Consider the following 23,815-nt stretch of genomic DNA (forward strand, 5'->3'; position numbering starts at 1 on the left):
AAATGTATTTATATTTAGGTTTATATACGCGAACATAGACCGTTAAAAGCTCCCGAGCCGCGCCCGCATGTAAACGAGGTGTCAACCCCTGTATTTGTGAAAAGAGACAACACTCATCTTCTTCTAGCCGGATCTGAGATAGGTTACCTGTTTATTGATTCAGTTTGTTTGTTTGTTTGTTTGTTTTCTTTTGGAAATAAACACTAGCTGATTTCTGAAATCGTTTCTTCCCCTCGGTATTTGCCCCCTTTTTTTTTTTTTTGTGATGTAGCTGCCGTTGCAAACGGTAAATAAACGATTTCGAGGTCTCGGATCACGCTTAGAGGACGAAAAGAGTTCAGGCCGACAACCCAACTCTGTTTCTAGACAGACATAGTTTAGAAAATGTCAATATTCTGAAGAAAAACTGCTCTCCGAAAGGACGAGCCGCTCGGAGTTTAGCCGTGAAAGCCTGGAGGAGGGAAGCTCTGCAGCTGCGGAGATCCTGACCTCGAAACGTTTGCTCTGCAGCTCTTTATGATGATTATTTGTACCGAGTGCGCGAAGGTGGGGGTGTCGAGCTCTTATTGCAACTCTACTCAGGTTTACAGCCGCGAAGGGGACTGTGCTGTAAAGCCGAGGTACTGAGAGCCTCCGCTTTGGCAGGGAAACACCTCGAGAGCTGGTGGGACACCACGATTCATGTGGTACCGCCGAGGCGTGTTCTCTCCAGCGAGGCTTTGGAGCTTGTGCACCGGCTCAGTCTCGGTCTCTCAGGGATGGGGAAGTGTTTGCTAAATTGTTTTCCAGTGCCGAGGTTAAAACGAAAAGGCGGCCTTTGAAGCCTCACTTATGAGACGCGCCACGCAAAACCTAGAAACCGAGTCGCCAGGGATCGGTCGTGAAACTTAAAGAGGGGATGGAGAGCCTGGAAATCTTTGCAGCAACAAAGAGGATTAATCGCCTAACACGGACTAGACGGCGTCCACCCGAAACGTGCGTTTAAAAAATCAAAACGGGAAGAAAAAAAAAAAAAAGTAGCTACAATAAAAGCAGGTCACGTAAAACCTGCACTGTAGGAGCCGACCCGCATGCCCGGTGTCAAGGCGGAGGGAGGAAGGTATGACCCAGCCGCGTGGTATCTGCCGAAGCACAGCTGAGGGTTGGCACAGCTCCACCACCGGTGCAATGGGCATTGGGAGGGGAAGGGTCACCTCGGAGGCAGACCTACAACTAAAGGCCCGGGGCCCCGGCCCAGGGTGAGAACTGCTTTTGCGCTCCTGGTGACCCAGCTCGGCCTTTTTCAGTGCTGGAGGAGAGTTGCTCTCGGTTTCCTGAGCCGAGAACAAAGCGACGCAATTTCTCCTCCGCAGCTCTCTGAGGAATTTCTTCTCCGTCTCTGCTTTTACGTACGTGTCCACTAACTTTATCTTCGCGAAGGTTTCTGTTGCCAGGGTTCTAGTTACATCTCCTGAGTCGCCATCTGCTTTTTCCTTGTCGCGGGAAACCTTAAGTATTTCTTCTCCCCTGCTCCAAGTTGAAAGGCACGACCCTGAAGTTATTAAGGGGGCAAAAGGGACAAGTGCAGGGTGACAGAGGGTCAGGAGAGCAGGGTCGAAGCCATTGGAGCTGCCGCCTTTGCGGGCTCACCCTTTTCGGCCTCAGCCGGTCGCTGTGGGCATCACCCCGTCCTGAGGACTCAGGGACTTAAGAAACACAGAGGGAAAGGAAATATATTTCTCTTTGCAAACGGAATAAATAGATGGCACTGAGGGCCACCGAGCTCCCGAAAAAGTGACCCCAGAGGCAAGCTGGGCTTCGAGAGAGCATGGTTCCCCACCTGCTCTCTTCTCCCTTCCTGAGATCCGTGATGCCGAGGGCCCCGGGTCAGACATATCCCTCCTATCAGACGGAACAAACATTTCTCTGCCGCTCCCGGGACCTGCCTCTCTCCGTCCCCTGCATCCCCTATCAGGCCGAGGGCGTTTGCTGGTGAAATCTTCCCCTCACCGCCGCCCTCTGCTCCTTCCCTTCAACTCAGTTTCTGTGTTATATGGGGCATGTGCTGGGCTGTTAGAAGCCTCTGTAAAAGAATAAAGACTTAGTGGCAGTCCGAGCCTGAAACTCGTTTCCCTACACGTTATAACACACTCCGCAGACGCCGTTTAGTACCGATGGGCTTGGGGCTAGTAGAAAGACGAGTCTCGTATTATTTCTATTTGATCGCAAGAAAAAAAACCGTGTAAGGTGTTTCCTGTCTGCTCGAGATTTTGTACGGCCCTTTAGGCAGGTTATTTCTTTGGAAAACAGCCACTGAACCCATTGTCTTTATCTGATGCTTGAAAGATTGGGGAGGAGAGGAAGGAGAGAAGTCATTGTTAAAAACCACTTTGAAGTTGTGCAACTGTTGCTGCTCAAATTTTTTTCTCCAGTCTCCAGATGCATCAGAAATCGTTACTTTGATCTCGCGAAGCAGCAATTTATATTTTTTAATTTTTTAAGAAAATGGCTGGGTAACTCGGAGCGTAATGGCAAACATGCCGGGAATGAGGTCATCGGGCAACGCGGGGAGGGCCCGGGGAGGCGCAGAGGGAACGCCGAGAACGCGGGAAGGAGGTGGCGGGGAAGGAAGGGGCTTTTTCTCCAAACGAGCCTGGCTGCAGGAACATCTGCTCAGGGCTAGTTTTACATCCCACCTCGTTCACAAGGGATAAGCGTCTGCCAGTGCACATAGGGCTGGCTGGAGCGTGCGAGGACCTTCCCTTCCCTGCGCCTGCCAGGGGCTGGCGGCGGGGCGAGATGCCACGGCGAGAGACGCACACACGTCGGGTGATGAGGGGCTCAGGAACTGTTAAAGGCGCGGCTGGGGACATGGTGAAGGCCAGGGCTCGGCATGGCAGAAGGGCCCGTTCTCTTTTCGTCAGAGGAGACGGGAGAGGAGGGAAGTCCTCTGTTTTCTCTGGTCAATAGCCAACCCTTTTTGAGCGTTCCTAAGTAATGGTCGCCCCATACAAAACCAGGAGCCTATGGTTCCCTGCAATGATCCGAGCTCGGGGCTGCGTGGGGTGGCGTCACCAGAGCCAACCTGACACGGTGCCCTGCGCCGTTCTCTGTCGTCTGCCCCTTCCTACCCGGAGGCGCAAGAACGAGATTCCCGTTTCCTACGGTCACGGCCAGGGCTGGGCCCGCGGTGATGGCAAGGGCAGTGCCTAGAGTGCCCGGACGGGAGCAGCAGGCTGCCAGCTGCCTCTCCAGGAGGGCCTGAGGGGGCTCCTCGGGACACTCCCGTCTCTGACCGCCCCACAGTCACCTGCCTAAGGGCCTGACTCCCGGGAGAGTCTCACCCACGCGCAGGTCGGGAGTTTATTTTGCTTAGAAAAATCAAATGTGAGGAAGGAGCGGGGGGACGGACCCGAGAGTCACCGACTCCATCACTCTGCCATTTAAATACGAAGCAGCGCCGTGTTCCCGAAGGGCTTGCTGGCCGTGAAGTGCCAGAGTGGGCTGTGTTGAACCTGTCCTTGAACGCGGGTGGTTTTTCTGCTGGTCAGTCGCTGCCTGGCATTTCTGTCCCGAAGGTATCTACTCCGGTCAGCCTGCTCTCCCTCCAACCCACGGCAGAGTGTGAAGTGGCTCCCTCGGGACCCTGTCGTGGCCCCGGGAATTTGTTTCCAGACCCTGTCCGCGCTGGAGGGAGCTGGGCTCAGGGTCTGCCGTGCCTGGGGGCACTCTGCTCGGGATGCGCTGAGGATGCGCCCTTCTCCCTCGGCGCGGCTGGAGACGGACCCCCATCAGGATTTCGGTGTGAGGCCGCCTGGGCCCACGCGAGTCACCAGCGCCACAAAGACCTGTCTCCGACCCCCCTGCTGCGAAAGGGTGAGATGCCTCCAGCTGCCGGTCGCTGGCTAAAGTGCCCAGGCAGCTCAGAGCAGACACCTTTCCGCAAGCTGGATCTTCGCGTGGGCTGGCGTGTTTCACGGCGACGGATGCGCGGCCCGGAGCGATGGGCTGACACTGCCGCAGCCCTCTGCTCCCCTGTACGGTGCCGGCCGCTCGCTCCCTCCCCCGCAGGAAACCTCATAGCCCGGGTACGGCGGGGCAGAGGTGCGAAGCACACGCCACCGGAAAGCCGAGGTGCCCACAGGGGACAGACCCGGCAACCAGGCACACCGCCGCCTTCCATTACAGCGTCGGGGAGGGGAAATCTGTAATCTCCAGGGGAGTGGGCAGCCCGGTACCGGCTGCAGATGGCTCAGCCTTTGGAAATGGGACCGCAGTGACCCACAGGTCAAGTGACAGGATCTGTCACCACCGTTCCTAAACAGTATTTTTCAAACGGGAGAAACGGGGGGAGGACAAAAGTGCCAGAAACGAGACGCTGACACTGAGGAGTCGCAGGGAGAGATCAACAATTGGTGCCTATAGACCACATCAAAGGACTGCAGAGCAACAATAAAATGCCTTGAAATACTTCTTAATGCAATGTTTGCATTGGGCAAGTCCACAAATGACGCCGAATTTGCCATCAGAGGGGAAAGAAAGCAGCAGTTGAGGAGGTTTAGCCAACATTCCTCTGAAACCCGGCTTCAGAGGGAAAAGAGAGGAAAGGAGAGGGAGAGATTTTTATAATCCTGGAAGGCAAGAGGAGAAACCACATCAACGGAAAGCCATCAAATGCGGCAGTGGAGGATTATCAGGGCACAGAGGGATCTTAACAAATGGACCGATTTGCAATAAGATTTCTGTAAAGAAGAAATCTTCCAATCAGGATTGCTACGGGGACATTTTTGAATCTGAAGCTATTGTTCGGCCCTGCTATTTTAAGAGGCCACACTTGTCCCCCTTGCGCATGCCCGTCCCCTCGGGTGGGATCTGGGGGCACCCACAGCCGGAAGCTCGTCCTGGTCGCTGGAGAGCTTTCCCTCGGCGCGGTGTCCCGGTGCGGGACGTCTCTCTCACTGATGGAGAGGGAGGGAAGCGGGGGCAAATATGTGTGCTGGCAAAGGAAAAGGTTCTAGGTTCCGGTCAGACTCTGCCAAACAAGCAGTCACACTCAGATGAGCGCTTAATTGCTATTGTGTTTTTGTTTTCCAAAGACAGAACCCCTATTCCCCGAGCGCGGCTGCAGTGTGGCACAGGCTGGCTTTGTCTGGTTGCAGTGCGGCCGCTGTCGTCACGCTGATCCCGCCTGACTGCAGCCAAAAGTCAGGAGCACCTATTCAGCCGCTGCCACCCACGCACGAAAGAACCGCTGGACGCAGGCGGCTGAACACCCCCTACACGGGCAGCGGGTCCGAGCCCTGGAGCCGAGTCTCCTTCCCTCGCTGTCTGCTCATCCCTGGAGTAACGAAGCCTCTTTGCACTCCGACCTGTGCTGATCTGCCAGATCCTTCTCTAATGCGTTGCCTCTTCTGTCCCCTCCGCATCCAGCTCTCCCACCTCACCCGCCCGAGCTCCACCGCAGCCAGCCGGCCGTGCCAGACAAGAGCCGGCGCCTGCTGCGAAAAGCAGGAGCCCGGTGCGGCTGAGCCGCCCGCGCTGATTTCACACGAAACCTCTCGGTTGCTGCGCCCACCTCGGGCCGCCTCAGGAAGCGCTGCCGCGCTGCCTGCCCTCGCCCGGCCGGCCAAGGGGCTCCGCTCTCCCCTGCTGCGAGGATGTCCGTGCGATTCGGCCCCTGCGGACAGGAGCTGGCTGCTGCACACTCCACCCCACCCCCTCGTCTCCCCTCCCGCAAAACATTGTTCTGCGAGGGCCTGAAAGGCGATATTGCGGGAGGGGGCGAGTGCAGGCTCCCATGGCGGGCTAGGCACGCCGGCCGACGCCCTGCTCACGCCTACCTCCCCACCAACCCCTGATCCCCCGCTGGTCCCGGTCTTGCTTCTCTGCGGCTGCCGAGCCCCATACCTGCCTCACGCCTCCAGCCCGGAAAGTACGCGGGAGTGGGCTTTCAGCTCCCTGGGGGTGGGCTGCAAGCTCGATCCTCCGAGGATGCCACACGCCGGTCGCTTGACCCTGGGCGACTCGGTGCCCCCTCCGGGGGCAAGACGCGGGTCGGGGGTACATGGACAGGTAGAGGCCTTGCAGCCGGGGGAGCATCTCACATGCTGCCGGGATTGCGGCTTCGGGGCAAGGTCTCGTCTGCGGTATGAAGAGATACATTCACTCATAACAACAATATCGCGATAGAAAGTGACCCCAACAGGAAAGCTACCAGCACTGAGGCGGGAGCGGGGGAATCTTTGTAGGTTTCCCCGCGTTTTCTGCGATGTGTGTGGCAGGCGAGAAGGCTGCGCCGAGAGAGGGATAAAGGTCCAGCTGAACCAGGTGGTGCCACACGGCGGCATCACCCGTCGTCCTGTGTTCGCTTCCAAGGTTTCTGTCGTCCAGCCGGGAGAAAGCCCTGCGAAGAGAGCAGGGTACACGGCAAACGGGAGACCGCAAGCACTAGAAGCAAATGTTCCCGGGACAGCCCAGCTAGCCCAGCTCTGAGATAGCCCTGTCTCCAGTAGCGTTTTGGTTACTGTAAACTAATAAAAACAGTATTAGAAACTAAGAAAAACTAGCTTGATAATAAATCTGGGTAAATTCCCAGTGCGGAGCAAAAACGGGCGAGGTTTGCGATGCAGAAAGGGAGCCTGGGGCTGACAGTTCATGACCGTTTTGTGAGGGCCAGAGCCGGGATTCTGGGGCGCCTGCTTTACACTGCTGTCGTGTTTCACGTGTCGCGAAATACGTCGTGTTTGAAGTTCCGCGGGGATGTGCCATGTACATTGCCCACCGTGGAGGCCGGGGACCACTGTCCTGTTTTTGTGGTCGTGCCTACCGCTGATAGGGCAGCGAGATACACGCCTGATTTCTGTAGCAGACTGATCACATCCCGCAGCTACTGCTCTTTTGAATAGTCCCATTAAAGTCTGATCCGTTTAGGATCGACCCTAAACGGGATTGTTTACAGTATAACACATCATGTACGAGGTAGAGCAGCGCACAGACCTCTCTTGGTTAAAAGAGCTCTACTCTGAAGAGAAAAAAAAAAACCCTCTTATATTTATTTTTTTGACTGAATACACATTGAAATGTTGTGCGCACCTCGGCTTTCTTCCCTGGAAAAGCGAACTTTGAATCCCGTCTCGGTAACAAGAGGCCAGTTGTCCGCCCACAGCGCTCCATACGAGAACCATTGTGTGCGAGACCCGCAGCGTTTTCCGGTGAATGCCGCTTTTTCGGCGTGTGCGAGGTGTGGGGACAAGGAGGGGGCACAACAAGGGGAGAGTGTGACTGCCCGGTGGGTCCAGCCTGGCCCGAGGGGAGGAGAGAACAGACTGGGCCGCTCCTGTTCCTCCTCCCAGCCCTACAGTCTCATCTGGGGCGGCTGCAAGGTACCGTGACACCCTGTGCGGGTGAAGCCCCAGATCTCCACACCCATCACACTCAATCCCGCGGGTTTGGGAGCCGAAGGTTGCATGTAGGCTGGGGAAAAACAAACAAACAAACAAATAAAACAAAACAAAACAAAACAACTCCACCCTCCGAACTTCAAAACCCTCAATCTATCCAAAATTCGAATAGAGGCAATAATCTGCGAAGAAGTAGCTCTTCAACGCGCCGACATGTATATGCTGTTTGCTACCCGCGTGAAACCGATTTCTTTTTATTTCCCAGCAGAAAAGTGGATCCAGACGCCCTGCTGGGCAGAGTCATCTTTTAGACAAAAATTTCCCCTCCGGGACTCGCGCGTGGGCTGCCCCACGCCTAGCCCCGGCCCGGATTTCCCCGTGCGTCTGGCATCCCTCCGGCCGCGCCGCGGCAAGGCTTGGGATGAGCGGCATCCCAGCGTCGGCGGCCCGGCCCGGGCTCGGAGCAACAGCGGTGCTGACCCAAGCACGGCAGGTCTGAGTCCTTCGGGCTCAGGAAGATGCTTGTCGCCTGGTGGACAGCCTCACCGGGACCGGCTCCTGTGCTCTGGTTCTGACAATCAGTCTGGTTAAAGCTCCTACCCTAGAGCTTGTCTAGGTACAGCCCTGGAGGCGGATTTCCTCCGCTCTTTCCGAGTCCCCCTAACCCTTTAGATCTCCTTGGAAATCCCGTAAGGGAGGTTTATTTATTGGAAAGAAAAAAATACATCAAAGAGCCGCTCTGAGATCTCTCAGTCCCTTCCTGCCGGCCAACACCACCCCCGAGCCCACCTGCAAACGGAGGCAGGGTCAGGAAAAAAGGAGACCTCGAGGAAACACCAGCCACCCACTGCAGATGGGCCCCGGGGAGCGCACAGGGGGGCGGCAGAGCCCAGGATCCCCCCTTTCCCTTCGACACCAGCTTTCCCCAGTGAGCGACCTCGTCTCGCTTTGACACCTCTTCTCGCGGGGGGACATATGGCTGTCTATAAGGTAAAGTGGCTGGTGGCGAGCTGTGGACAGGCTGACATGTCTGATTAAACACCTATTTTCCTCCACGCCCCTCTCCTGCTCGGAAAAGCCAAGAGGACCACAGCCTTTTTGGGGAGACCTGCTCTCCAGTGGCCTTGCCAGCCTCTGCTCTCCGTGGAGGTGCCTCCTGCCTCTCGGCACCCGAGAGCAGCAGCCACGCGGATTCACCTGTCAGCATAATCTCAGCATAAGGCAGGGAGAAAATCTGCAGGGGAAGGTTTCTTCCCGAGGAGGAAAGGAGCGGGGCGGGGGGGGGATGGGGTGGGGGGATAAATATACTATAGAAAAGCAGGCGTCAGGAGCAGCCGAGAGAGGGTCCCAGGGCGCCCGTGGGTGTGAAGTGGGGTGTCCCGGGCAGGCGCACCCCCAGGCTGTGTCCGGGGACTGCAGCGCACAGGGACCGAGGAATAGACCAAGCGCGCCTGTGTGTATCTGCGGGTTTTGTGCATGCAGGGAAAGCCGAAAGCTGAGAAACTCGGCGACTCTGCTTTCACTCACACGGAGCGGGTTTGTCGGCGGCAAGTGAAGAGATCATCTAGACCCTTGCTTATCGTTCTGGGTTGTTCCGACGTTTGGAGTGCTAAGCTCAAAATGCATAGCTTTTAACCCTGCCTGTGTTATTCCAAGTTGAGAAGTCAGAAGGGTTTCTACCCGTGATTTTCGTATTTGTCTGCGGGGGGAACGTGTTTTGTTTGAATTATTCACCATAGTTGCCTAATTCCAAACTGTTCCACGGGTAGGATCCGAAGTTCAGTCAGGTCAGATTAGTGCATGCGAAGAAGCGACTCTCGGAGCTGGAGGAAGTTTCAGGGACAATTTAAATTCTCGATTCGCTTTCCCTCCGGGAACGTTGGGGCCGGGATGGAGCTGAGCAGACCGGGGGGAACATATCTAGGACACGGAACATTTTGTTGCCTTAAGCCGGGGAAACCTGCAGATGCGTTTCTGCTTTGCCTGGTCTCCTTCTTCTGTGCCGAAAACAGGAAAGCCAGAAATAATGTAAGCGCATTGGTTTGTGGTGCCGAAACAAGCGGTGGAGAAGTCCTGGTAAAATGGAGGGAAACTAGTGGCTGGTTTTTATAGTTGAAGTGTATAATCGGATTTTTTTTGTCTCTCTCTCTCCTGATAGAAAGCAGATAAATTTATGAAGGGAGAGCTAAGAGAATAATTACAGGGTGAAGGTAGTTAAATTTTATTTCGAGTCCCAAAGGCAAAACCTGACATTTTATTGCAAACATCTGGAAGGCTTAAGAGACTGGCATGGTGTTTGTTTAAACACTAATACATATTTTGATTCTGTAAAACACAAACAAAGACCATTTAAAAACACTTGAGACTGTAAATATTTTGTGGTGGTTCAATTCTCAAAAACCGGGGGAAGGGGAGGAGGGGAACGAATCGACGGCATAATAGGGGTATAATTATGAATTAGTTAATAATACGCAACAATACCGTTTGTGCAGACCATAAAAATAAATTGCAGGCATATTTTTTCGCAGTCACAATAACTGACCCCGCGCAGTCCGGGAACATCACCTCGCTGGAGTTTCCAAGCGGCGACTTGTGTTCGCTTTAAGCTCGGCTCTTACGAGAGCACGAGCCTCGAAATCCTCTGGTCCGTTTTAAAAGATAATCGACGTTGCATTAAAGTCCAGTAAATCACTCGCTCACGTTATCAGACAGACTTCAGCCTGCACTCGCTGTCTAGTTTTAACATTGTTTTCAATTACTAACTTAAAAAAAAAAAAATCACCGTGCTAGGTCTGGTTAAAGGACATTCAGTAAGGTTTTCCTTGCTGTGGAGCAGGGTTTGAAACTGGCTGGGCTCAAGTCCTTGCAAGCAGAACATCTGGACAGCACTCCCGCCCCACAGCCGGCTCCCCTTATTTATCTTTTTTCCCCCCAAATATTTCCATATATAAACAAATATTTTCAGGCTCGCTCTGCGACAACTAGAAATCAGGAGTGAATGATTTCTTTATAAACCTCGGGGCCTGGCCCTGCGACCCTTGCTCCTGCCACTTTATTCCAGAGAGCAGTTTCCTGGATTTAATGGGAACTACCCCTGCGAGTAAGGGTCTGGACTAAAGACCAGACAAAATGACGCATTCATCTCTGCCTGCCGGGGGTCAGAGTTGGATCTCAGTGGCTGAATTCAGATTAAGCCTAGGCCAACTCCAGATTTACACCACTTGCGGGGAGCGAGGACGCGGTCCCTAACACTGATCCGCCTGAGAAGAGTCCCGGGGACCTGTTGCCGGCGGCGCAGCGCGAATGCGAGATTTTGGTGCAAAGCCTGAATCGAAATCTCATCCCTCGGCTGGAGGAGCGCGGGTTTCTCTGGGCGAGCCCTCTCAGTGCAGGTGGCAGAAATCCCTGTGCTGGAGCAGCGTTGTCTTTCCTTCCTCCGCCCCATCCCTCGCCTTCTTCCCAGCACATCCTCCTGTGCCGAGGGCCGCAAGGTCGCCGCAGGGGCTGCCCATTCCCTCCGCTCGCACTGAGAAGCAGCAATGCCTTCGTGTTTATCGCTTTTGCACCTCGGGCAGAAGGAGGGCAAGTTGTGCTAAATCTCCCGGGCATCGGCGTAGCGGCAGGGAAGAGGGAGAGGAGCGGCTGTGTCTCCGCGCCCACCCCGAACACCGCTCCCGACCACGGGGAAAGGCTCTCTCGCCTCTGGCAAAAGGGTCTGCTCCCTGGGGACTGCCAATTAGGGACCGTATTGGCATGGAAACTCTAATGTGTTTCTGCTTGCTGCTGTGGGGGCTGTGTGCCGCTGACAGGGCCGGCGTGGTCTGACATGGGCTTACGGACCTCGAGCGCCGTCCTGGAGAGCCCCCAGGTAAGAGAACAAAAAGGGGCCGGGGATGCTTTAAACTGTCCACCCGTAAACCCCTACTTAAAGCCGTGGAAAACGTGTGCCTGGGCCCTTACATCAGCCCCCAAATTTTGTTTAAATCGCCATACTTTTCCGACACAATTTCCTCTCGCTAAAACTCTATCAATAATCCTGTTTTCTTGGGCTCCCTTTCTAAAATCTCCCTCCACCTCTTTAAAAGCCTTGATCGGTGTATCCGGGGCTTTTGGAAATAGATAAACGGATTTTTTTTTCTTTTTTTTTTTAATATTCCTTCGCCGGGGGAAGGACATATAGCCGGGAGACCCACTGGAAAACGCATATGCCCTCTCCGGGTAGCCGCTCCTTGGTCAGTCCCGCAGCCGGATCCCTTCCAGCCCCTGCCTCTGCCGCTCCCTTCTTCCCGCTGCTCCCGCCTCAGCACTGGTCCCCGCGGAGCCGGCGAGCGGGGCAATGTGGGGTAGGGTATACACGACACCCCCTGTGGCAGTCCCACTGTGCCCGGCGCTAAGCCCTCTGCGAGTGACCTGTCAAAGGCGATATACAAGAGGGGAGGGGAAAGGAACGGCGGGGAGGGAGGGGATAATGCCCTGTTGGGGGGGTGATGAGTACGTACAAACCCTGCTCCTCGGCCTAGATAACAGGGCTTAGCTTTTCCGGGAGTTCCCGGAAAAAAAAAAAAAAAAAAAAAAGCAAAAAAAAAAAAAGCGACTTATTTCTCGCTTTTCATCCGAAATCCCTTTCCGTGCGTGTGAACCCCGGTGGGCTGTTGTCACGCTGGCGAGAGCCAGAGCTTTAGGCCAGAGAGAGGGGTCTGAAGGGCCCCGCCATACCACGCAGACATGGGCACCGTGGGATCACTCTGGTGAAGTCCCGCCTGCCCCCTTCGCTTGTGTCCAACCCCATAGAAAAACCTCTCTTAAGAAAAACCTCCTTCTCCTTCGGCGCTGCTCGAAGCAGCTTTGTGGCTTCGAGGGGGCATCAGAGAAACAGCAGCGAAAAATAATCCCTTCCTGAAATTTGGTGTGTATCCTCGCTCGTTTTTCCACCGTGCCTCGATCCATATTAATTCTCTCCCTTATTTTATATATATATCTATATATCTATATATATTTTTTTTTAATTCTTAACCTATATTCTGTTCTCGGGGTCGAATTAACCCCCGTCGGCTTTCCCCGCTGTATTTTCCCTAGACGGTGTTTTGCTTGACTTTACGTATTTTTCTGTGGTCCTAGCAGCTAATGAAAACACAGGGTGCTTCCTTCACCTTCTCAAATGCAGCCCTTTTACCTTGACCCCGCGAATCCCCCGCGCCACTCGCGACCGAGGAGCATGGGAGCAGCTGCCGACCCGCCGCAGCCTGGAGGGTTTCAGGGCAGAGGGAACAGGCGAGCAGAAATAAAATGCTGAATATCATCCAGGCAAACGGCCAGGATCTTTAGCTAGTGCGTTTGTTTTCGCTGAAGCTGAAGTGGGAAGCGGGAAATACACACACATATATATATATGTATGTGTGTGTGTGTGTATGTATAAATCCCTCTTCCCAAAGAGAAGGCGCTCCTCTGCCCGAGGGTGTCTGGGACTATCTTCTGCCTCTCTGCCGGTGCCAGCCCACGCCGCCCGCTCAGCCCCGCCGCTCCACGGACACGCATCGTTTTGAAGTGAAACTCTCCCGATACGTTGTTGTTGCCGCGTCAGACATCGATTCCGCCGGCAAGCGCAAGTAATACATAGTATGAATGACGTTTTAAAAATAACCACTCACCCGGCACCCCCGGGTGCTAAAACCCCTCTCGGGTATTTTGCGTGGGGATCCGCTAACAGAAGCCCCTAGGGACCGGGGTTGCGGCGGAGAGAGTGCGGGAGTTGTTACCTCTCTGCATTTAGAGCTATGGGTTTCCTAATGGCTCCCCGTTCTTCAAACAGTTAATTCTCGCGGCCGGTGCTCCAGGACTCACATGGCCAAAATTCCTCGCCCTGAAGCCCGAGTCTCCCTCCCCTCCCCATTGGGTCGCAGCTTTTGGGTTTCTCCCGATCTCTTCCTCCTATTGGCCGGGGACATTTTTTTCTTTTCTCTCTCTCTTTTTTTTTTTTTTTCCTTGACAGGCGCACGCAGCCTGCCCAACTCTTGGAGAAAAAAAAAATCCCAGAAGTTTAGATCAATCAGAGAGAGACAGAAGGAAAGGGGAGAAGGAAAAAAAAAAAAAAAAAAAAAAAAAAAAAAGATGAAATCAAGCCTGCAACCCCTCTGAGCGAGTGCTGGGGACCTAGGCTGAGCACACCCTCCCGGCTCTGCCTACGGAGTATCTGCAACCTCATGTAGTGCCTTCAAGAGACTGAGGGCTGGTTCTTCTGGGGGTGCAGCTGGGGAGGAGTTGGGGGAGAAAGAGGCGAGAGGCTCTGCCTCTGGTCCCCGAGCTCTACACTCCCAGCCACTGGCCGCTCATCTGCCCAAGGGTCTGGGCTGGGGGATAAGATGAGTGAGAGGCGAAGATCGGCGGTGGCCCTCAGCTCCCGAGCTCACGCTTTCTCGGTAGAAGCCTTGATTGGGACAAATAAAAAGAGGAAACTGCGAGACTGGGAGGACAAGGGGCTGGATTTGTCCATGGAAAGCCTCAGCCCCAACGGCCAGCTAGGGGACAATGAAGACCCGACTCAGTGCCTGGACCTCAACCCCGGTTAGTGCAAATCCTTTCTGTTTGGGACCCCCCCCCCCCCGCCCCGCTCCCTCCTCGCCACTCGCCGCTAAGCCCTGCCGGGAGCTGCCCGCCGGGAGAGCGGCGCCGGGCAGGGCGGGCAGCGCCTCCCGGAAAACATCCGGGACTGAGGGTAAAGGAAAAAGGGGGGTGGGATTTTGCGGAGATTCTTTGGATTTTTATTTTTTTCCGATTTACGAGGACTTTTCTCTTACTTGCTACTGTTCTTTCCACCCCAACTCCATGATGTCTCGGGAGGGAACCCGTTTCCTACTTTTCCCTCTCTCCTCCCTCTCCGTGCCTGTCGATAGCGATGATCCTTCCCGGGTGCCTCGGGACACACGTTTAGCCTTGCTCTGGAGCTTCCCGACTACCGCGGGAGTGCCATGTTGAACGGGGGCATAGGAGTGGGGCGCGACTTACATTCCCGTAGGAGGGATCACCCCTCTCCTCTGCCGCGCGGCTTCCCGACACACTGGCCGCCGCGCCAAGTCTGCCCCGCGGAGACGGGGCCACTCTAACCGGAGGTTTCGGTGGAGGAGAAGGCGGGCCACTCAGATCAGCGTTGCGCCGAAGCGAGGGGCGCCGGCTCCGCGGAGCGGCGGGAACCGGCTGCACACGCACCCCTGCCCCACGGCGAACTCCCACCCGGGATCGGGCCCACCGGCGCTCAACGGCGCGGCCCCCGGTGGCAGCGCGGGGGGGACGGGGAAAGGAGATCTTCCCTCTTCACAGGGACATTGCTCCCGGCAGGGAAAAGGGCCTCAGTCAGCAGGAGGGGCAGCGGGTGAGGGCGACTCCGAGGAGTCCGGCCCCTGCTACCGAGCCCGGCGCCTCCCGGGAACCGGAGCATTTGGAACAGCGCCGGCGCCTCGGCCCCTTGGTCGGCTGCACGGTATTCGGGGAGAGAGAGGGAGCGAGCACGAGACTTTCCCCGTGATATTTTTATTTTTAATTTTAAACTTTTATTAGATTGTTTATTTTTATTTAAAAGGGAGCTGGTAGCTTGGAGTGATCATTTGGCTCAAGCGAAGCCCTCGATCTGCTCTTATCCTCCTGGCCGTTTCGCCCCGGCCTAAAGCGACCGTCCCGCAAAAGCAGTCGCGGACCCACGGCGACCCCGAGGGGTGAAAGGGCGCTGCCCCTCTCTGCCCCCGCATCCGCCCTGCCCCCTCGCCCTTCTCGCCGCCCCCCCGCCCCGCTTTCCATCGCCTTAAAATAGGACGGAGCGGACAGCCCCGCTATCACAATTATAGTGTACAGAGAAAGCGAATTTTAGGTACTTTCTCTTTACTTTTTATTTTAATATTTGAGTGTGTGGGGGGAAAGGTCAAACGATTTCCGTGCACGACCTAGCAAGAAAAAGGGCAGAAACTTCCTCCACTCGTCCAAGTCCACCCCGCTGCACTTGGAGAAGAAAACACCTTCTGTTGTTGTTTTTGTTTTTTTTTTTTTCTTGACGTTCTCCGCGCTCTCAATAAGCATCAGCTGCCCAAACTCCAGCATAAAACAAACAAGCAAACGAATAAACAAACAAACAAAAAAGGGGAAATAATTAGAGACAGAGGTGTAGAAAATATCTGCTAAATTTTTTTTTTAAGTGCTTTTGAAGTGAGCACAAACTAGGGAACTCCGGAGACCTCATCCCGTTCCGCTCTCAAGGACCGCATTTCAATTTTCTTGTAACAGCAGCAGCCTTTCCCGGTGCGGATCCTAAGGAAAGTAGGTAAAATCTGCTAGCTCCCTCCCACCGGAGCGACGGGCGTAAAGGAGAGGGTACAGAAGCGACCACTAAAAAAAGAGCTCACGAGTCTTATTCATTCAAAATAATAAATACGCGAACGAAACGACAAAAATACTTTCCAATAACAGAGCGTATATGGGCATCCGTTTACTTTTAAAAAATATTTCATTATTTATTTTTAGAACCGTTTCTCATTATTTTTTAGCCACAATAAGAAATAGTTCTGGACGGTCTAGAAGTTTAATTTGCCCATTTCTCCATGAATTTGGAATAGAAGACTGTAAAACTCCCCCTGCGCCAGACTGGAGAGTGAGGGAGAACGGCTACTAATGCCTGAAACCTTAGAAAGCAAATGTGATGTTTTTCATAAAGCAAAGGAAATCAAGAACAGTTTGAGAAATCATTTTTTAGAAGGTTGATAGACTTTAAATAAAGTCCGCGACTGTAATTTGCACAGTCACTTCATTAAACTTAAATCCTTCGCGGTGTACCTTTGCTGCTGGGTGAAAATTGATTAGCGGCTTTATAATGGCCACCAAATTCCATCTTTACAAGACCCAATTAAGAACAAAATTACACCTAAAGTATTTTAATCTTGCCAAATCTCCAGCGATATAGCAAAAAAACCCAAACCAAACCAAAACAAAAAACATAAAAGGTTTTTGTTGCGTCCCAAAGGTTCAAAACTCAAACTCGCTGCCCTTGTGTAGCGTAGTCAATAACACAGGGCTGCTCCTTCTGCTGGGGCGAGTGTGCTTACAGAGAGGCCACAAATATTGGGGAGTTTGGGGAGTGTGCGGTGGAAAATTACGTGTTGATTTTGCATGTGATAACGTAAATCCGTCTAGCCCGATTTATCTGTCATTTCGCATAAAACCCCTCAATGTCAGCCCAGGAAGTTCTGAAAGGCTGAAAACCGTTCGCCGCGGGCAAACAAACACCGCCGAGGGAAGAGTAAAACTTCGCTCTCCTTCTTTGCAGCTCTTTTCCATGTAGACGGGTATCGCGATTTCTCCCCCACACGTTGGCCACGTCTCGAGGGGTTTTTCCTCTCCGTTCCCACCGCGAGTGGCGCTCGGTGGCCCGGGGCGGGGGGCGGCCGGCGGGGCGGCCCTGCTCCGCTCCCGGAGTGGGGGGCTTGGCCGGCCTCTGTGGAGCTCTGAGCTGGGCTTTTACAAAACCCAGCCTTCGGCTGGACGTGGGAGGCAGCGCTTCTCGTTTGCCCGTTTTGGCGAAATCCGAAGAATTTACATCCGTGCCCGAACCCTTCGGCCACAATATTGGCAATCCCGAGTGGCTTGGAGTGCTCAAGAGACCCTTGCCGCGGCCGCATCTTCCCGGGAGAGGCGAGGGAGGTGTCGGTCAGGGGGTGGCGTGGGGAAAGGTGAGAAAAGCCAGAGGATAAATCTCCAAGGTTTGTAAAAAATATCTCTTGAACATCCGAGTTATTTACGTCTCAGTCATGAATCTTGTCGCCAGAGTTAATGTGCTGTTTTACGAGACTCATTTAAAAGAGGGATAAAGCTGGATTTTAATAACGTGCGGGTTTTAATCACGAAGTTGTGAAAAGGAATTCTGGATTACAGTGGCACTACCCCCTCTCTTTTCTTCCGCTCCCACTCGAGGCGCGCTGTGCGTGGGGCCGGGCAAGCGAGAGGCCGAGCTCGCCGCGGGGCTCGGTGGAGCCTCCCCCGGTCCTGCACCGCAGCCGGGCCGCCCCGCATCCTCCGCCGACCCTCGACTCTCGCCCTCGCCGCCGTTGCAGAGGGGAGGAGGGTGGTGGGGCGCAGGGGGCGGTGGGCACCCCTCTGTCCCCTTAGCAGGTTTGGTTTCAGAGGGCAGCAAAACAATGGGCTCGGATGTCTTCGGGGTATTTATAGATTAAACCTGAGCAGCGGAAAGGTCACCGGAGACCCAGGCGTTGCTTCCCTTGATGTATATATTATTTACCATCGTTTAGAGCGGTGGCTTTCGTCGGCCCTTCCCTCTCTCGTCTCAGGCGCGCAGGGACAGACCGAGGCAGAGCCGAGCGCGCACCTTTGCTCGTCGAAAGTTTAAGACGAGGGCTTTTTGGGGAGTTTTCTCCCCGCGGACGGTTCCCCCTCACCGCTCGAAACACAGCTTCTCCCTTAGGTAGGGGGTCGCTACACAGAGAGACGCTACACAGGCGCTTCAGAGGCAGAGCAAAACGGTGCGGCTAAAAATTTGTAATTTCTCGGCTTTGGGAAGGTCTTGCTCCTCGCAAAGGAATACGCCAGAGAGTTTGCAAACGAATTTCTCCAGTGCAGTCCTCATATCACAAATCACATCGGTGTTTTTGATCGCATATATTTAAAATGCACACATCAGTTACAAACAAAACAAATTTTCGCGAGTTTTTTTTTTTTTTTTTTTTTTTAATCTGTCTGTGAAGGCATCGCATAACGAATTGTTTTCCGTTCCGTGTACTTTTCTGAAGCTATGCTAACAAACCACAGCAGAGCTTTGCAAAGAGAGAAAACATCCCGGCGCATTTTAAGACCTACAACGTGTTTATTACAGTTGCTTATCCATAAGATTAAGATCCGATACCTTGACAAAGCCTTCCGTAGCTGGCAAGTGTAAAACCTCCCTCGCTTTCACCATGGCATGCAGTTTTTCTGCCTAACCTGGGAGGAGGTACGAATAACCATTTCAACCCTGCTCCACCGCAGGGTATCTACTCCTCCTTGCCCTCGAACAAACCCCCTCCAGAGGGGCAAACAAAGTTTAAGAGCGGGAGAAATGCGATTTTTTTTTTCCCCCCTTCCCTTCTTCTACCACTGCTTCTGAATGCAGAGTCCCACTTTTTGAGCAGTGGTTGTTAAACCCGTGAGTGGGGAGTGACTTAATTTGCTTCCAGACGTGGTTTCTCACTTCAGCTTTTGTTTGAGTGCTCTGTGGACGGGACTACGGTTTCAAGAGCCTGCGGAGAACTTTTTCTTGCCCCTTCCCTGACGCAGGGTGAGTTGTCGTACACCATCCTTCGCATGGTCCTTGAGGCTTGCCGATGAGCAATGCTCCGTAATAACGAGGTGTAAGACAGAGAGCGTCAGTTTTGCCTTCGGCAGAAGCGCTTGGGACTGGGATTTATTAATGCGATGTCTTTCTAACAAATGTATATGTGAGTGGGATTGTATGAATTCATTCCACCTGCTGGATCATCAGTTTCCCTCCTAAAGAGGGGATACTGAGCTCAGATCCATTGCTCCCTTGTGTATACGATGGAAGGAAACACGAAAATCTGACCCTTGTAATGCTCCCTCTGTACTCCGGCTACAGAGCTGATGCTCTTGCCCTTCCCCGAGGAGAGAGTTGCAGGAGGCAGATGGAGCTGTCCAGATGAGAGCCAGGAGAGCCCTGTGGGGGCTCAGGAAGGGGTTGCCTTGGTCAAGTTCGTATAAATCTGAACTTGGAGCCGAAGGAGACAGAGAGTGAGAAGGATTTGTCTCTGTGGTAATATGTGTCTTACTGAATTGGTGAACTCCTGCTGCTGGGCTTGTGAAACTTTTCCTGTGGAGAGGTAAATCGCTCATGCTGTATTAAGAGGGCAGGTAATAGAATAATAGAGACAAACCTTACAGTACAGCAGAGTATTAGAAAAAAAGGCAGTGTGTCAAACAACTTCTTCCCTTCTTTTATATGTGTTTTAAATCTGCAGCATTTTTTTTTTTACACAGGTTTATTCCATCTGCTGGGAAGGGGAAAACTGCTATTTCAAAGGCTTTTCTTGTCTTTGACAAGAACTTTGGGAGAATCCAAAGAGCTTCTGTTACAAGCAGAAGTCAAGTAATTCCTTACAAACCATCAATCACTTATCCCTCCTCCCACTTGGGACTGACCGCTTATATCAAATATCAGCCCAGCTAGCCTCTCCTCAGGCAGAAGTGTCCCGCTTTATCTGTATCTGTCTTTAAGGAAAACTGATGCTTTTTTCAGATGGAAAACTTGAAAGATGTCTTCCAAGAGTTCTACATTCAGGAAAGAGCATTTGCACTGTTTTACAGCACAGTCAGTGCCACTGAGGTCACCTCTGTTCACACAGAACATTGTTCCTGTTTTAATCAGTTGAACCCTTGTACGAGAATCTTAGCTTGCAGTCTTATGTCTTCGAAGTTTGAAGTGTGGATTTTCTTTAACTTCTTCTTTCTTTCTTTCTTTCTTTCTTTCTTTCTTTCTTTCTTTCTTTCTCTCTCTCTCTCTCTCTCTCTTTCTCTCTTTCTCTCTTTCTCTCTTTCTCTCTTTCTCTCTTTCTCTCTTTCTCTCTCTCTTTCTCTCTTTCTCTCTTTCTTTCTCTCTTTTCTCTCTTTCTCTCTTTCTCTCTTTCTCTCTTTCTCTCTTTCTCTCTCTTTCTCTCTCTTTCTCTCTCTTTCTCTCTCTTTCTCTCTTTCTCTCTTTCTTTCTCCTCTTTCTTTCTCTCTTTCGCTTTCTCTCTCGCTTTCTCGCTTTCTTTCTCTTTCTCTCTCTTTCTTTCTCTCTTTCTCTCTCTCTCTTTCTCTCTCTTTCTCTCTTTCTCTCTCTCTCTCTTTCCCTCTCTCTCTTTCTCTCTCTCTCTCTCTTCTCTCTCTCTTTCCCCTGCCTTCTGATCTAGATTAATAAGCCTTCAGTAGTTTAAAAACTGCACTGAAATCAGTCTACAAGCACTTGGAAAATTCCTGGACATACTGAAACTGGCTCATATGGCATTTACATGAGTTCCTGTTGCAAGTAAAATCTAAAATCTGAAGTGTGACTTAAATCACCCCAAGCATCCATATTGAGATCTGTAGTTTGCACTGGTGATGTAAAACCAAGTTCAATGAAAGAAGCTTAAATTTTCTAAAACTGACTCTGTTTTAGAGATCAGCAGAGTCTCCTGGAGAGGCTGAGCTTCTGAGTGCCCATTGATGGAATTACAGGATTTTGTGCTAGTCCTTAGCTCTCTGATATCCTCCTGCACAATACAATTACTTTGCAGGAATGGGCTAGGAAGTTAGGTTCAAATCTTGACAGCAAAAGCAGGGTGGATATATGCATGAGTGATCGGTATCTTTTAGCCCAGAAGCTGTGGGGTTCCACCAAGAAGAGCAGCCGTGGGCACCTGGGTGTACAGTGAAATGGAGGCAACTGGGGGCTTCCAGAGCTCTGGTGCCTCATCCTGCCCAGAGGAGCTCTGCATAGCAGGACGCTGAAAGGTTTGGCTTTTTTGGCTTATTATTTGAACTAGAGTTTCCACAAGTGGAGAGTACTGGGCAGAAATGCTGAGACTTTTTTTTTTTTTTTTTTTTTTTTTTAATTTTAGGAAAAACATGTGTAGCTTGTTGGTGCTTAGTTTCAATTCCGGTTAAAATAGGTTACAATCCCAACCTTTCTGCCTGTGAAAGATCTATTGTCTCAAAATACAATGCCATTGCATTTCTTGTTCTAAAAGCCATAGCATGCTTTGATGAGAAGGGCTAGGGAAAGATAACATGGTATTACGGTAAAATCAGATTGAAATATCTTTGCAAGGAGATTAAGAAAGTTTGAAACTCTGCTAGGAAATGCAGTGTCAATTCAAGTTCTAGCAACAATATTCATGCCAGGGGCAACTTTTCATTGTGCATTCTGCAGGATCAGAAAACAAAGAATGAGTAAATCAATCCAAGAAGTGACAAAAGCACTTATTATAATAATGTTTACAATAATATTTCCATATACCATTTGCTCAGTTGAGCTATTGATTTGACAATATTGTGAGGATGGTGAAAGGACTGTCCCGCCTGACAGTGGGTTACTCGGTGTTTGCTGTGTATTTGCAAATGCAAAGTTACAGCTGCTAGAGGGAAGGCTGCACTTAGCAAATGTTGCTTTTGCTGAAGAAAAGTGTATTTTTTTTGTGTGTGTGTGTTGTTGTTGTTTTTTTAACTTTATTGAGAAACAGCAAAACTTAGGTTTTGGCCAACCTTTAAATATTGTTTTTGTATAATCAGACTACTTGCCGCTTTTAAGATACACAACCATTTAAAATACGGGTCTCCAAACCTCCTTGTTCAAATCAATTAAAAAAATTATAAAATGAATTTGCATTTTAAAAAATAAGACATTTTGATTTAGATAATAATTAAATCTAGCATTTAGACATTCAAAACTGCGTCCCATTTTGTCTTCTCTGACCAATCAAAGTTATGTGCCAAATTCTGTAGAATTTCACGAACAAGTTTTCATTTCTCCAAAGCCATATTATCTTGGTTACTTCCATATGTATAAATAAAGAAAAAAAATCAGCTAAAATCTTTCACAGCAGAATTCAATCCATGTCACAGTGGACAGTTTCACTGCACTGCACCTACACATTCTTTCTAAAGCTTTTGCTTTTTAGGAAGGAAGTACAGGAGATATTCTAGAATTGTTAAATTGACATTTTCAGCAATGTCCACATTTGTAGCTCTTAGGAAGGAGCTTGGGAAGAAATTATTACCAACTGCCTTTAAAAGAACTGATTTACAGTTTCTAAAGAGTACTTAACCAACTGGTTATAAGCTGACACAAATCATATTATTAATCAGCACATTTATATGAATGCAGCCACAGCAACCTAATTGTTTGAAAATCAGTGGGCCAGGGCACACAAAACATGAATGTCTCACAGTTCTTTGACTTAAGTCAGGGACTGAATGCACTCTTGGTTAGCATTAACATTTTCCCTATCACCAATGAATTAACAAAACCAATCCTCTACTTTTAGGAGCTTGAGGAAATAGAGAACTGCCTGATGAAAAATCTACCCCAAAAGCAAGGGGAAAACTGAAGACACCAGAGTGTCTATGCTTGTAATGTGTGAAGAATTGTACATCATAGACTTCTTAAGAAGTTGCATCAGTTAATATCAGTATCCCTTATACGACACCAAAACAGTTGACTGACTATGTGGATGCTTATGGACAGAAAATAATTCTGAGAACATGTTGTAACATTTTGAGATGTGTGGTGTATGCCATGAATAGACTAAGGAGTCTTCAAAAATTGCTGTTTTATCCCTGACTTGCCTCCAGAGCAGTTCTGTAAGTTTGAATTTGCTGAGACAGAAAGGAACTTGACAACAGATGGAGAGATTAACAGATAGACTTTTTTTTCTTTAACCTACTTACTCCACTTGATTGTCCTCAATCCTACTCAGAGGATCTTGTTAAAAGGTCAGTTATTAAATATTGATAGGAGTTATTGTCATGACTTCTACAAACATCGCTTAGTTTGATGAAAAAATTATCCCAGTGCTGCCTTGTCATCCCTCTTTCAGCTCTGCATATAGATGTACTTTGCAAGGATAAAATACCAATGTATTTTATTGTGCTTTAAGCAATCTTTCTTACTAGGGTGGAAAAATAGTAGAAGAAGACCTGTGGAGCATGCCCTTGTACTCCCTCAGACCTCAAGGGAAACACTCCCACTGGCTTTTTTAAAAGAAAACTTCAGCCTTGAGGTTGTACTGAACTCTGCTGCTACCTTAACTTGTGATAAAATACCATGCAATAGCTGGGATTTGCAATCCTACATTTATAGTTGACATATCCTCTTGCAAAGCTGTGTATTGCCCCTGAATTTGTTCTGTTATTTATCAGGTATCTGCCCAATTAAAAACCAAAGACACTGGAAGTGTACCATTAACGTTGCAAAATACAGTAATGTGAAGCCTGCCTGGAAGCACATTAGGAGGCAGCTGCTAAACTGTGGCCTGATTCTGCAAGATGCTGAGCATCTTCCTTTCAAAGGACTTTATGGTGCTGATTTTCAAAGGTGAAGCTTTTGTGACCTTATTTTCAGTGGCCTTAAGGATTTGCAATTTCCAGGGAGATCTTAACCTCTTGCTAGCTTTCTACTGTGAGATGCCCTAAATAGACAGTGATAGCCAGAAATTACCCACCATGCCCCTCCCCTGCACAACTGTCAGGATTGGAATAATTTTGACTTATGTATGGGGATTTCTTTTTTGTCTGCTGGAATACTGTGCAAGTTTGTGTAAATAAAATAATAATGACAGTGAGGTTAATCCCTTGGTGATCACTTTTATGCTATAGAAGGATCATGTATTCCTCTGCTCTTCAGTTTTTCTGCAAATGCCTGATTGTATGAAAAC

The 23,815-nt window shown here is 50.8% G+C and overlaps 1 protein-coding gene across 1 annotated transcript in view; it reads left to right on the top strand.

Annotated features, from left to right (window-relative positions):
• Positions 1-13,738: 13,738 nt before the first annotated feature.
• Positions 13,739-23,815, top strand: part of TBX15 (T-box transcription factor 15) — a gene marked incomplete at both ends in the record, with an annotated part of 94,545 nt that continues 84,468 nt past the window's right edge. The window contains one exon of the mRNA XM_080349620.1: positions 13,739-13,940. Coding sequence (XP_080205746.1) covers positions 13,739-13,940 — 202 coding nt within the window. The remainder of the gene's footprint in view (positions 13,941-23,815) is intronic.

This window comes from Nesoenas mayeri (genome assembly GCF_963082525.1).
Source record: "Nesoenas mayeri genome assembly, chromosome: 1".
NCBI classification, from domain to species: domain Eukaryota; kingdom Metazoa; phylum Chordata; class Aves; order Columbiformes; family Columbidae; genus Nesoenas; species Nesoenas mayeri.